The following is a 14654-nucleotide window of genomic DNA, read 5'->3' as shown; positions in this document are numbered from 1 at the left end:
AAGTGCAGAAGAACCAAGAACGCCTTTCGGACTAGGAGAACGACGGCTAGGAGAGCCCGAACCTGAGGTAGAATTCTCTCCAATGGGACGTGCAATAGGTGCGATCGGGGCCATGGGTGCAATAGAAACAGGCCTAGCTACAGGACCTGGGCCTGGTTCGGGTATCGACGACCTCCTGCTCGGACCAGGGGCTAGCATGGGAGGAGAACCCATATGACTATGCATCACTTTGGATGGCGGCCCAATAGGTGTGGCAGGAGTTAATCCGCGACTGAACGCTGGCTCGAAAGGTGATCCAGTACCAAATGTCCGGGGCAATGCCGAAGGTGCGAGGGGTGGTGGGGGACCCTGTGAAAGAGAAGGTCCGGGACCAAAGACACCGAACGGAGGTGGAGCGAACGGCATTCGAGGAGACATCGCAGGGGGAGGCATCATTCCTGCACTCATGGGATAGATCGGAGTGGTGGGAGGAATATGAGGAGCGGGAGGAGCAATGGGGGTGGGGGGCTGAGAGTTGGTGGTTACCATCGGCCTTTGTGGCTGTTGACGTGGAGGCTGCCCACCAGACGTCGAAGAAATAGATGCGGGCTTGTTGAGTATTTTCTTCGGCACCCCACTGTTAGGTGGACGTTGAGAAGACCCTGAAGCAGTAGCATTACGAGGAGACGTTGGCGTGCGAGCACTTTTAGCGGCAGCACGCTGTTGCTGTTGCTGCTGCTGGACAAGACGCTCTTTCTCGGCCTTTTCTTCTCGTTCTTTTGCAAGTTTCTTATCTCGTTCCTCCTTTTCTTGTTGCTCTTTCTTCGCTGCCTCGCGAGAAGCTTTCTCAGAAGCAAGCTTGGCCTCTCTCTCTTCCCTGAGCTTACGCTCTTTTTCCTCCCTCTCGCGTCTCTCTTGCTTCACCTTTTCCTCGCGCTCTTTCCGCTTACGCTCCCGTTCCGCTTCTCTTTCCCTTTCTTCAGCAAGACGCTTGCGACGCTCTTCTTCTTTCTTTTGCTTCTCTTCTTCTTGTGCTTTGCGGGCAGCCTCGCGGCGAGTTCGCTCCTCCTCACGCCTTTTACGTTGCTCCTCTTCATTTGCAAGCTGTTTAGCCTTCACAGCAGCTTCCTCAGCGGCCTTTTCTGCAGCTTTGGCAGCTCGCTCTCCCTCCTTGGCCATCTTTTGCTGTCTATGAAACTTGTTAGCAATATAGCATATAACCCACTGATGGATACCCACTTCTTCTTGTCCTTTTTCTTCTGGTTTTGACTTTGTTTCTTAGCCTCTTTTTCCTTCGAGATCTTGTCCTCGTCCTCAAGCTCTCGCAGAAGTTGTAACTGACGTTCCTGTGCAACTTTTTCTCGATATGCTTGCAAGACACGCTGCTCGAACATCCTGGCGGCAAAAATAGAGAACATCCTTTTACCTTCCTCCATTTTCTGCTCCTCGGTCATAACCTGTCATCATGTTTCATCACATAAAAAGACATATAAATCACTTCCAACTTACCTCTTCTTCCTCTTCATCCTCGTCGTCATCCTCTTCCTCCTCTTCCTCCTCGTCTTCATCTCCTTCGTCATCATCCTCATCTTCGCTGTCGTCCTCAAGATCAACTGCAGCCTCTTCCTCGCGTTGCATCCGACGTTCTGCTAACTGTTCCATCATCTCCAAAAATTTCTGTCCATCATTCTTTAGCAAGTCATCCGCAACAGTCAAGATGTTACCTGGTCCTGAAGCCATAAGATGAGAGTTTGAGACAGATTAGAATATGAAGAACTTGCCCGTGACGGTAAGGCTGCTACCTAAGTTAAACAGCCCATCACGTCCGTTTGGTTTGGTACCATTCACAGCTTTACGCCCACGAGCGTTGGGAGGGTTATTCCGTCTATCAGGAACTTTAGCATCTTCCTCTTCGTCACCTACATCTTCTTCCTCTTCTTCCTCCTCCTCTTCCTCGTCTTCCTCTTCATAATCTTCTTCTTCCTCAAACTCTTCCTCATCCCCTTCGTCGTCATCAAACTCACTTTCAGCGTGCTTTGGAGGTTTTCTACCATTTGTTAAACCCGGCGTTCTATTTGTCCGCGGCGGATGGTGAGAAATCTTGTTATGATGTCCGATGACCACGCCATTCTTATCCAACTCGACACTGCCGGGAAAGGGCCCTGGGCCAGGTGGTGGTGGTATCGTACGGCCGGAAGAGACATAGCGCTGCTGGTAATTTGCGTACTGTTCTAGCTCCTCGTAATAAGCATCGTACAGTACCTCGAGCTCTTCTTCAATAGCATTCCTGTGCACATCAACAACGATTTGGCCGGTCACAGACGACAAGATTTCAGCGGATCGGGATATAAAAAATCAATGAAAGGTGAAAACGATCATCAGTAAATTTTTTTCCAGAGCTTGGAAAAATGAGATATGGCACAAACCGCTTCCTTCCACATACTGCACAACTACAACTATGTTTCTGTTGTTCTTTCATCTTCCTGAGAACGGTATCTTTCTCGATCTTTACCAAGTTCCGTCTTTCCTCTTCTCCGAGTCCAAGCCAGAATTCTTTGATTCTTTCCCGTTCCTCTGTTGAGCTCGTGCTCCAGATCTTGCTATTAATATTTCCTTTGTTATTGGTGTGATTCTGGACGGTTGAGTTCGCAGGCGGACGAGGCTTATGCGGGGCCGATGCATTGGACGATGGAGGCGATGGATGATGATGGGGGTGGTTATGGGGGTATGCATGTGCAGGGATCGGGGCCTTGGACGCCGCACGAGCCGTCCTCGCTGGCTGTTGACCCTGGGCCCCACCATTGCCATTGTTGTTATTGTTGTTGGCGTTGGCGTTGGGAGGGTTAGCAGGCGCGTAGGACATGGGCTGTTTGCCCGCGGCGCGGGAGCTTGGAGGCGGTAAATGATTTTCTTTTGCTACTCGTGCAGCGGGCATGGGGTTGGTAAGAGGAGGACGTTTTGTCAAATCTACATTCGCCGTGAGAGGTGGCGTGCCCGTCTCCCGTACCGGTGCCGTCTCTGCCGACCCTATCTCCCCTGCACCTGCCGGGGCCGGCACGGAGCTCGCCCGCTCACTCGACGGAGCCTCCGCCGTACCTTTGCTTTTCTTTTTCTTTTTGCTTTTCTTGCTAAGGTTAGTGTCAGTAGAAGGCTCTCTAATACCTTCCCTAGCGTTATTATGAGTACTATTGGTAACTGTCCCAGTCACAGGTGGAGACCGCGCAATCGTCTCGCCATAGCTCAGGACGACCTGTGCTGTCGACTCTGGTAGAGCCCCAACGAACGTCCGATATGTTCCAGGCCGAGCTCGATGTGGGACGTCAAAGTCGATATCTAATTCGTCGTCGTCGAAGTTGCCGTCTACTTCTTCTTCGCTGTAGTAGTCTTCCTCCGTGTACTCTTGACCTGCACTGCTGAATTCATCCACGAGAACAACATTGGTGGGAGGAGGCAGAGGACCTCGCGGAGGATGGCCAGGCGGTGCCGGTACAGACCCTAGTGCTGCTGCCGCTGCTTGTTCAACTGAGAGTGTGAATGCCGGGTCCGAGAAAATCGATGGGTCGAATGGCAGCGGTGGGTATGCACCTGGAGGATATCCAGGTACACCTTTTGTCGCCATCGTAGCCGTTCCGCCGTTCTTGAGTAGTGCATCTGACTGGACCATCTGTTGCGCAATATTATACATAGTCTGCGCCTTTGCTAGCATGTCACCATTGCGAATCAAATCTTGCGAGACAGCATTGCGTACAAAGTTTTTTATATGGGGTGGGAACGACGCCCAATACTCTTCATCCGCCATCCCAGTCCCTTTTGGAGGTTTTGGAGTAACAACATTGGTCGTACGGTCGGGTCGAGAGACATCGATGTTGCGATACAGGTCATTTGCACTGGCTAGGAGTTCGCTATGCACTTTAGTACGAGGGTGCGGAGGGTTCATACGTGCAGTCGCTGGTGTTGCAGCAACACATGCAGTTGTCGTAATGTGAACCGACTCTAGAACTGGAGACAGACCCGTACTAGCAACATGAGAGTCATCGAGGGGCTCAAGGGCAGGCAAGTCATCGGCGGAATCATCGTCCTCGACGCCACTTTCAGTAAAATTATTGCTTTTTGGACGCACAGAAGATTTTCCGTCGACTGCCTTTCCTTTCCCTTTCTTCTTCTTCTTCTTCTTGTCAGCTCCAAGCGAAGGCGGTGATTGCATTTGAATGGAAGACGCCAGAGGGAGCGTGGTCTGGGCGGAAGGAGCATGCAGAGACTGTTTATCCCTCTGTGGCTTTCCTGTGGACATCCTGGGGTGATTTGAGAGAAATCAGCGCACAAGAGAAAATACGACAAGAAAGCTCGTTCTGAAGGATGCCCCGTAATGAGAAACTTAGGCCCGAGATCTATACGCAAATTGTCTTTGGACTGGAGATGTGATCTCGAGTGAGAATACCGGAGATGCAGAGAGGATAGTGCCAGACAAAGATCCCGATAAGACTTTTGTGAGATATTGCCAGCAGGCCGTGGGCTTGTCGATACTTCAAGTGAACGTCGGACTGAAAGTTAGATTCAGTACTTAAACTGGGGAACATGCTGGATTCGGCATGCTCCGAGCAGATAGCCACGTGGTCGACCGAACCGCCGCCTGTCTCCGGGGCCCAGATTGGTCATCATGTAGATTGGCTTGAATGATCTATCGCGATCGTGGCTGGACCACCCAATGCCAAAGCTAACGATCAACTAAAATCAAGCATCCATTGGTTGGAACACATTGCATTGCTGCAGTCTGACGTTTAGTAAAACGATCACTGTTCAGAGGACGTATTACACGTGCTGACAACTCTGTATTTTTACGCTAGGATATACTGATTACGAATACGAGGGATGCATCGCGTATTGACCTAACGTTACATACCAGCAAGGGACCGCCTAGAATTCGAGAAGTATGTATACACAACGGCCACGATTATGATAACCGACGGTCAACGACACCGCCAAGCACCATGATAAGAGGTAGGTCTTCGTTGCCTCGAGCATCTTAGCGCAGATTCTGTCCAAGTCCTTCGTATGATGGTCTCTACGTGTGGGCAAATTTTGTGATGGCTCGCGGCTTGATAGATTGTCATATAACGCTTCCGCTAAGGACCAGGTTATGATAGTGATCGAGCCGTGGTGCCAAGTATTGGGGCATGATAACAGGCTCGACGATTTGCCCCTGTGGCGTTCATGTTGTTTACTCGAACATACTGGAAAGAGGTGCTAGTAGCCCACCTGTAGCTCAGATACAAACTAAGACTTGATCCTGTGATATGATGTCGCCGAGAACTGATGAGTTAGTCTGCCGGTCTTGTGACCGAGTCGATGCTTGGGCCCCTAAGGATATCTTTGGAACGTGCTATATTAACAGTCTCGGCCTCTCTTCAGCTCTGAATCCGGCCCTAAGTCGGTATTGCGTGAGACTCAAACCAGTGCGTGGCATAATCGACACTACTCCCACCTATTATCTACCACATCACAGGATTTTGCGAATAGAAAAATGTCTAAAAACATCGTCATCGTTGGAGGTCATGGGAACGTACGCACCTTGTGTTTACCTCACAGCGTGTGCTATCTGATTTCGATAATACTCTCATTCGCAGGTTTCACTTCGTCTTGCTCGGCTCCTTACTCCAAATCATAGTGTAACGTCGATCATCCGGAATTCTGCTCATGAAGAAGACATCATTGCGACCGGAGCCCGTCCTCTGCAGTTGTCACTCGAGACTTCTACCATCTCCGAGTTCACCGACGCTTTCCGTGGAGTAGACGTCGTGTACTTTTCAGCTGGTGCTGGAGGCAGCGGTGGGGAGGAGCGCACCAAGAAGGTTGACTATGAGGGGGCGATAAAGGTTTTCGATGCAATCGAGGGACTAGACAGCACTGCGAGACCAAGGTTGATATTAGTGTCAGCAGTGGACGTTAGGGACCCTGAGAAAATCCCCGAACACTATGTGAGTCTCATCCAGCGCGTGAAGCGTGTCGCCCCACTCATCATACACAAAGACGGAAAAAGATATTGAAATTTCCAAGCGTGTGCGTGGGGCTATTCCAGCTTATATGCGCTGGAAATATGAGGCGGACAAGAACCTCGTACAACGTACAACCTTCAAATGGTTCATACTTCGACCTGGAGGTCTAACGAATCAGCCCGGAATTGGAAAGGGTGATATTGGGCGAACCCACATCACTACGACGATTTCAGTGAGTTGTTGCGTGGATAAGAATTAGGTGAAATAGCTGACCAATGATTGCAGAGAGATGATGTAGCCAAGACGCTTGCGCTCTTGGTGAACAGGGAAGATGCAGCCGGACTTGCACTGGATTTGGTCGGTGGAGAGACTCCGTTGGAACAGGCTCTGGATGCTGCGATCAGCAAAGGAGAAACAGATTTCTTGGGATAAGGACGTTATTTAAAATTTGAAGAACGCCGAGACAAGACGGAATATGTATCAGTATCATTGCATCACTGCTGTACTACTTATGAACTTCAGGTTATACCGTGACTATACAAATGAACTCAGAGAAACAGTCGAAAAGAAAGGATAACCACGTCCTTGAGTGACTCGCGCAAAGGAACGGTTTTAACTTAGGAATTCGCTAGATCCTTGCGAACTTGAATCTGCACTCTGGCTAGAACAAAAGATCGCGGGTTTGAGAAGGTTTCGAATCAGTTTGAACTTGACTGTTACAACTCAAAAGTGGCTGTTTACCACATATGTCGCGTAAGAGCCTGCCCTAAACTCGACCGACTGCTCAAAAGCGCCTCTGAATTTCTTTCTATTCTTGCTTTCTTTTTCTTTCTCGTTGCCACCAGGTACCATCGCTTGGAAGGCTGAAAACAAGGCTACTATGATGTTTTCTGAGAAGGATAATTGACAACAAGAACATGTGAGTACCACGTACATTCATTTCTAGCTCAACTCCAATGCTGCAGAGCATGTGGATTATCCGACTGTATCACGGTCGGAAGAGCATATGAAGAGATATTATATATTTTTCAGTTATCCCTGTCTTAACAAATTTGTGTCGAGACTCATGAAAATCTGACTATCTTTATCATTCCATATCTTGGCATGTAACTGATTACATTTTGATTTCAGTGTGGCTTCAAGTTCATCCCCTAGTTCTCCATCAAGTCTCAATAATATTTGGCGTCGATTTTTTACGCTTCTTTTTCGTTGTAAGCCAGTAGCACTACCGACGCAGTGTTCTGCAATTAATATTTGCTGTATGTACATGTGTCCTTTATTAATGTATTGGATTGTAAATATTTTTTGCAATCGACCTGGTCACAATTATCTTCTTTCACATCTGATGTTTGATGTCAGGCGATAGTAGAGCGCACCGGCTGTCATCGTAGTACTGGTGGTCCAGTCGACACGGGCTCATTTACTCAGTTGAACGAAAGAGTGGTCAATGGCTGATAGCTGTCTGAAGTTGTAGGTCTTCCAAATGGTTTTGAATAGGCATTATTAATGAGAATTATCATCTATCGATGTTTCTTAATAGTCACATAGAGCTTCCACCTTGGACGGGGGCCGAGTCTTTGGACAACAGATTTTTCAGCTTGAACTCAGTGCTAACCGACATCACCAGTGGGTTAAGATAAAAAGTGCTTCTATATGTTCAGCTCAAGGAAAATTTTCAAATTACAGGTGACAGGACATATGGCGTATAAGGTTGCCCTAAACTCGATCGGTCATTCGAAAGCGCTCAAGAGTCTAGATTCTAAACAGTCTGGATTTCTCTTCTCGCTATCGTCAGCGCCTAGTGGGTACCGTTACAAGTATACCAATATGGACTTTCGGTAATTGGAGTTGCAGTGAAGTTGCACGACTAGGTCAGGTTCGGGGAAGAAGTTAACAAAAAGGAACTGTGAGTACTACATTCACTTTTGAAGTCTATCGCTCCAACGCGGCATTGGAGTTACCCGACTCTATTAAATTCGGAGGAACTTGGAAGAGATACTACTTCTCTTCAGTTACTCCTGTCTTGACAAAATCATGCGGAGACTTCTGACTTATTGTATCACATTACGTGCATTCTCAGAATGGAACTGACCACATTTCGTTTCAGTCCTGTTCAAGTTCATGTGACATTTCTCGCTGTATGTCCATAAACTATTACTAGCAGCAGCATGATGATTATCTGAATTGTACGTGCTATATCCATTGACGCCCCAGGCTGCACCATTTGCAAGTTCCCTCTTTCGTATGTTGAACAATCGATAGCAAACGGCGATCAAGATGTGTACATGAGGTTTCTTAAAGCAGTACTGTGCTCGACTTTGGGCCTGCTTCCAGATGTTCATATTCCTGCGATTTTTCCGCCTGGCGTCAGCCGTGTCGGCCCTCGATTCGAGCTTCTGTAGTCAAGGGTGCTTTGTTCCCACCTTTACGAATACCCGTAATTGCCAACTATTTAAATTCGTCATGTAGACATTGTAGCTACCCATCTCCTCCGTCTCTATCCATAAATCAACACCTAACCTATTCACAGAATGTCGGAACCCAAAGGTCAGTGTGCTCTGAAATGTTTGATTTGACTTACGGTGATGTCGTGGTCAGACTCCCCAACTACGGTCGAGGACCGGGGAAAAGGGCTAAAACCACAGCAGACTGATTCTTACATCGGCGATCCTGGGGCGGCATCTATGAAATGTACAGCTTTGCAGAACTTCTTTTTCATTTTGGCGTCGTTTATATTGACTATTAATACGATTAACAGACAAAGAGCCAGCGCCATCACAGTCGGATGTCAATGGTGCACTAACGGTAAGTTGTTCAAGCTTCATAATCTGTTGTGGAAAATGACTCAAACTGAGTGTACATCAGCTGCAGGGCACTATCAACCCAGATACCAATATGTTTGATGGCTCCTTCCATCTCACTGTCCCATCACCTAACGATATCCATGTGACCGCAGAGCCATTGAGTGGCTATCTGGGCGGGGGAAATGAAAACAAAGACCACGATGGTTACCAGGTGCACTCGAGCGAAGATGGAAAACTCAAAATCTCGATGTATTTGGAAAATCAAAACAGCGATTACACTCTTCAGGTTGCTTACGATGCTACCAGTAAAAAGGATCACACGCTGCAACCCACTCAAAAGTGTGTCATTGCCACTACTCTATATTACTTTTCGAGACATCCTGATGTGCTTGATTAGTCAAAAGTTTCTTGATCACAATATCAAGGTTCACCAAAAAGATGCTAAACCGACCGTCTGTAAGTCTATGTATCTTTCTATACTCCATCATTAAAAGGATTGCGTGTAGTGCTTGAAAGCACTTTCGCCCGCTTTAAAACGACACGCGTACAAAGTGAAGTGATGATCTGGAGCATGTACGACATTGATAGCAGATAAAGTGTGTTGATCTCAAACATATAGTGAAATAAGGCCCAAGTTGTCTGAGACCTGTATCAACACCACCTGGTTGCACTGAAAACTCCAGGTACATTGGTGTATTGAAATCAAAATCGACCCCGAAAGCAAAGGAGTAATGTACTAAGCTTAAAATGAGGATGGTCGGTGTGTTGCTGTCATCGTACTCGGATAATATGAACACTGGCTAAGCTAACGCAAAAAAACTACCTCCCGCAAAACATGCATCGATGTGAGGAGTTAAGTCAGATAGGCATTCCTCATGCGCCAATGTGTATGAACACAATTCTTTGGTCCAGTGGCACCTCTCTCTTGTTCACCGTCCTCGCAGCCTTGTTGAGTGCCTCAGCAGCTCTGGTGCTGTCACATCCCGCCTCAAAGAAATGTTTATAAAAGTGTGAGACCATATGATGCGCTGTTCCATCATCTACAGCCCACAAGGTCCCCACCACACTCCGGAAACCTGAAAACTGCATCCCAGCTGCAAGGTGGATGACTTCGTCCGGTGTGTTCCTGTCACCCCCAGCAGTGTGACACGCAGACAAAAAGGCAAATTCGGGCTGTTCTAGACGGGCATGTATGATGTCGACTAGGCGAAGAGGCTTGTCCCCCATAGCGAAGCTTGAATCAAAAGGCTGAGACAAGTCCTGTTTACCATGACAGGCAAGATGTACCCAGCCATGCGTTCGAAGATTGGCCAAAGCATCATCAGATGTGCCCGAAGCTCCCGTCAGCTCTGAGTATGCCATAGACGGTGGTATATAGCCTTTGACAATGCTCAATTCAGTGCCTACGGACTTCAGTTCTCTCTCCTGGCTTTTGCCATACGGATTCGCCTGAGCGACAGCGATAAAAGAAGGAATAGAATTGGAGACGGAATTCGCGCTCGTTCGCTCCCTGGATCTGATCAGAGCAGACAGCGATGGCGTGTAAGAGGAGATAAACAACTGCGGCAGGTTTTCTTCACCCTTGCGATATGGTCCGGCAGCATGTAACGGCAGAGAAGCAAATCTATTGGTAGGGCACCACCAAATGCGGGAACCTTTGGGAACTTCAAGAGACACCAGCTCTCTTACAAGAGGGTGAACGACGAGGTTCCAGAGTTGTCGAAGAACATAGGTGATTTTCCTTTCTCTAATTTTTTCCTCACCACTGCCACAAGAAGAGCTTAGAGATTCTTCAAACTCTGACGCCAGCTGTGAAACAATGTCCAGGGTCAGTTCTGGTAGGGGAACCAGACGCGGCTGTCCCGATTGTAAGACAATGATGGCGTCGCACGAGTACCAGCTGACGTTGACGATGATGACTGGGCCTTCTTTGGATGCTTTCTGGAGCTCAGAGAAGGGCACAGGCTTCAGGAAATGAGTAAAGCCCTGCAGGTCTCGTATCTGTGCCACAACAGAATCCCATTCATTCCTCCGCTCACGATATAATCGCACACTTTCGTCGAACGACCGCTGCACGGAATAGTCCATATCTAGATTTAAGAGTGTGTTGTCTTGTTCTAGTTGCTTGCTAAGCCGAGTGAACTCGCTCGCCAGCCGGTAACCATCCTTGCCCATGAGACAAAGCTCATCGAGGGGAGTTCGGAACCTTACCAGTTGTCCCCACAATAACGTTCTTCCCTGTTCCAATAGCTCTACTGCGACGTCAATCAAACCCTCCCGAATTGCACAGGAGGCGGCAGATGAAGCAATCCGCGGGGGTGTTTCCCTTAACAATTCATGGCGCTTGGAGACAGATGACCCATTCGTCGCGTGAAGATTGAGAAGAGTCAGACAAGTTCTATATGCTTCAAGTGCAGAACCACCCTCTCTCTCTGCGGCAATTATCCATCGCACAGATGATTTTAGTCGGCTGCGTGGGCTCGCAGTCGGATACGTACAAGCCTCTTTGAAGTACAGAAAAGCTTGCTTTTTTTCTTCAGAGAGATCGATTGGAGAAAGATGGCGGAGATGTGGAAAACGGTCAAAAAGGGTGAAATGCCTTGTATGAGCCTCGGCAAGGGCCTCGTAGACGAAATAAAGCTGAGGGTGCCCATCTGGCAAGGAGTCTTTAGCGACGTATAAAAATCGAAAGGCAACCATAACATCTGTATACTCGCTTTTACAGTCAAAGCGATCACCTAGAGCTCTGGCAATCTGAATTTGCAGCAATGGGCGACTGGGGTGCTCTGGTGGCCTTAACCTTAGCGCGGTACGGTAGTGTTCGATTGCCTTCTCGAGGTCATCCACGTTGCGTTGAAAGGTGTAGCGAGAATGAAATGCGCTAGCAAGATAGTTTTGCCAAGACGGCCGATAAGAATGGCCCTGTGAGGCTGTATCTAACACATTTTGCAGATGTTGGATGGCTTCATCCAAATTGGCGATGTCTTTTTGCTGTTCAAAGAGGGAATGGAGAGCTGTGGCAAGGGCGCTTTGTGAAGAGGGACGATCTGTGTGCCCTGGGGGGCATAGTGCTAAAGCTTCCCGACTATGAGCAATTGCCATCTCCAGATCCTGAATATTGCTTTGCTTTGCAAAGCGACTAAGCAATATATTTGCAAGGTTGAAGAGAGACGAAAATCGACGTGGATGGCCGGGTGGGCATAACTCCAACGCCCGACGATAGAATTGAATGGCCGTGTCAAGACTGTCAAGGTCTCCCTGGGAGTCAGACTGGCTGAGCAGAGCACCGGCATAATTACTTTGGAACGAATAAAGGCTAGGATGTACGGGTGAGCACAAATCCAGTGCCTTGCGGAAATGCTCAATTGATAATTCCAAGTCCTTGACATCACCACGCTGTTTGAATCGATCATGGAGAAGATTGCCAATATTGTTGTGCAGAGAGGGATCAGCTCGCGAAGTTGGTTGCAGCGAAGTTTTGGAGTGCTGAATTGCTGTATCGAGGTCACTAGAATCTCCTCTTTGTTCGAAGCGTGTGCGGAGGGCGCTTGCGAGGTTGTCCTTGAACATCTGATAACGTGGATGATGAGGTGGGCAAAGCTCGAGCGCATCACGAAAGTGCTGTATTGCAGAATCAAGGTCATTGGGATCGCCACGCTGCTCAAATCGAGTGATCAAGGAAATAGCGAGACTACCATGCGATGTGGGTCGGCCGGGATGCCCTGCAGGGCGCAGCGTAAGGACATCCTGTAGGTATATAATCGCTGAATCCAGATCCTCAGAATTTCCCTGCTGGCTGAAGCGAGTGAGAAGAGCCTGAGCGAGATTTGAAAGAGCGGCAGGTCGCTCCGGGTGTCCCTCTGGGCAGGTGCCTACAGCAGAACGGAAGTGATTGATCGCTAGCTCCAGATCATTGGTGTCACCCTGCTTTCCGAAACGAGTCACAAGGGCGTTGGCTAGATTACACTGAGATATTATGCGGTAGGGGTGTCCTTCTGGGCGCACCTTCAATGCGGCGATGTGGTTAACAATAGACAAATCCAGATCACGTGGATCCCCTCGTTGTTCAAAGCGTGTGAGAAGAACATTCGCATAGTCGCATTGCAACTGAGAGCGGTGTTGATGCTCTTCTGGGCAAAGTTGTACGGCAATTTCATATTGTGTAATCGCCGACTTGAGATCCTCAAATTGACCTCGTTGCTCAAATCGGGAGATGAGGGAGTTGGCCAGGTTTCCCTGGATCAAGGGATGAACTGGGTGTTCTGGAGGGAAGGACCGTACCGCACCGCGAAAATGCTCGATTGCCAAGTCTAGATCTGCAGAGTTCCCTCTCTGTTGGAAACGAGCGAGGAGCGCATTGGCAAGATTGTTCTGTGAAGATGGGTACTCAGAGTGGCCAGGGGAACGTGAATTCAAAGCATCCTGTTGGAGCTCTATAGCGGAATTCAAGTCAGAAAAATCACCCCGTTGTTTGAATCTGGTGAGAAGAGTGTTGGCGAGATTGCTTTGAGATGTGGCCCGGTTAGGACTTCCTGGCGGGCAAAGAGCAAGCGCGCCGCGAAACCCCTGTATTGAAAGCTCCAGGTCATTAAAGTCACCCAGATCCTGGAATCGGGATTGAAGGGAAATAGAGAGTCTAGTGTAATTTAACCACATATCGATCTATCAAATTGACATAACCAAAGATATTATCAATGAAGAGGCCTTGAGAGCAGCTATTCCGCTTACTTCTGATTCTAAAGACAAGCTATAGTTGATGGAGTGTGAATACTGTAACTAATATCGGATCAAGCTACTCACTTGGACAAAATTGAATTGAGCTCCATGGTGGTAAAATACCAAAATGCAACATATTGTTAGCGCCCATACACATCCGAGTCTGACACACAGCCTTGGCAAGGTGTTGGTGTCGTATTGCGGACTGTAAGTGGGTTGTTGATAATAAGAGACAGGTTACCGCGAGGAGAAGTTCATATTGGCGAGCAGGGGTATGATTGCGTGCACTTGGGCAATCTAGCAGGGCTGCACTAGTAACTTGAAGTAGTAGTGGTGAAACCAAAACAATTATAAAATCGGCAATGGTATAGTAAAGCACAGGACGGTACCAGTACTTGCCGTGCACCTGTAGTCTTACATACCTTCAAGTTGAACTCTGCTCTGAGTAAACTCATATGATCACTCGTTCATCCTTCCATCATATGCCCCATATCATACTTTGTACAAGCCTTTTGATTAAATACTTAATCCAAATTTTGTGGCAATAGGTCGACTTGGTTATTGACGAAAAATCTGTGGCCCGAGTCAATGTCGCAAAGTTGGCGCAGAATGTGGTGAGTGTTTTGATCGACGAGGTAGCATCTCATCTCTGACACTATCTGGGTTGGTCACGACGTCGTTGTGAGGCTTGTCCACTGCATATCAATTAACTTCTCTCTGCTTCTCCCCCATTCCATCCTCTGACTGATTAGCTTCCACACCATCTTTCGTTGGTGTTGACCTGATTTGGGACTTCAAATTTCCTTACCTCAATGGGCAAGCTAGCGATGTGGATGACCACAGCACCCCTTAATCCCCGTATAACGGCTTCCTTTTCTCTGATCGTAGACTGGAGCGGAGCAATGATTGATCGAGCACATGTCACCTCCTTCCCAAAGTCTTGTTACTCGCTGCATGAACATCAGCAGTGCCTCCATCAATGCCTTGACTCAGTTATGAGCATTTTAGCAATATCCCACCTGTACTTCGCACCCCTTAGGAAAAGGCGTGAGTCACCTGTATTAGTATCGGATATTGAAACACATACATAGGAGTATCGCCACACCACATATTCATGCACACGAGACCAGCCTATTCAAGACTACTTAGTAACGCCTGCACA

General features: G+C 48.1%; 4 protein-coding genes across 4 annotated transcripts; 2 read left to right on the top strand and 2 right to left on the bottom strand.

Annotated features, from left to right (window-relative positions):
- Positions 1–145: 145 nt before the first annotated feature.
- On the bottom strand, positions 146–552 carry SERLADRAFT_400368 (uncharacterized protein; the record flags this gene model as incomplete). The annotated part of the gene is given in 2 exon segments (XM_007322901.1): positions 146–510; positions 528–552. A coding segment is annotated over 1 exon segment (172 nt), but the record flags the coding sequence as incomplete, so codon positions are not given.
- Positions 553–3820: 3268 nt separating this feature from the next.
- SERLADRAFT_477596 (uncharacterized protein) lies at positions 3821–4517 on the top strand (the record flags this gene model as incomplete). The annotated part of the gene is made up of 1 exon (XM_007322900.1): positions 3821–4517. One exon carries the CDS (start codon positions 4004–4006, stop codon positions 4175–4177), a length of 174 nt encoding a protein of 57 aa, XP_007322962.1.
- Positions 4518–5397: 880 nt separating this feature from the next.
- SERLADRAFT_477593 (uncharacterized protein) lies at positions 5398–6530 on the top strand (the record flags this gene model as incomplete). Its single annotated transcript, XM_007322899.1, has 4 exons — positions 5398–5539; positions 5604–5954; positions 6007–6204; positions 6258–6530. The coding sequence occupies 4 exons, from the start codon at positions 5501–5503 to the stop codon at positions 6402–6404; spliced, it is 735 nt and encodes a 244-aa protein (XP_007322961.1).
- Positions 6531–9150: 2620 nt separating this feature from the next.
- Positions 9151–13602, bottom strand: SERLADRAFT_417975 (uncharacterized protein; the record flags this gene model as incomplete). The annotated part of the gene is made up of 3 exons (XM_007322898.1): positions 9151–13438; positions 13505–13523; positions 13577–13602. The coding sequence occupies 3 exons, from the start codon at positions 13600–13602 to the stop codon at positions 9650–9652; spliced, it is 3834 nt and encodes a 1277-aa protein (XP_007322960.1).
- Between the last annotated feature and the right edge of the window lie 1052 nt (positions 13603–14654).

This window comes from Serpula lacrymans, assembly GCF_000218685.1.
Source record: "Serpula lacrymans var. lacrymans S7.9 unplaced genomic scaffold SERLAscaffold_14, whole genome shotgun sequence".
Classification (NCBI taxonomy): Eukaryota; Fungi; Basidiomycota; class Agaricomycetes; order Boletales; family Serpulaceae; genus Serpula; species Serpula lacrymans.
The sequence above is the reverse complement of the archived record's forward strand: the minus strand, read 5'-3'. Positions and strand labels throughout refer to the sequence as shown.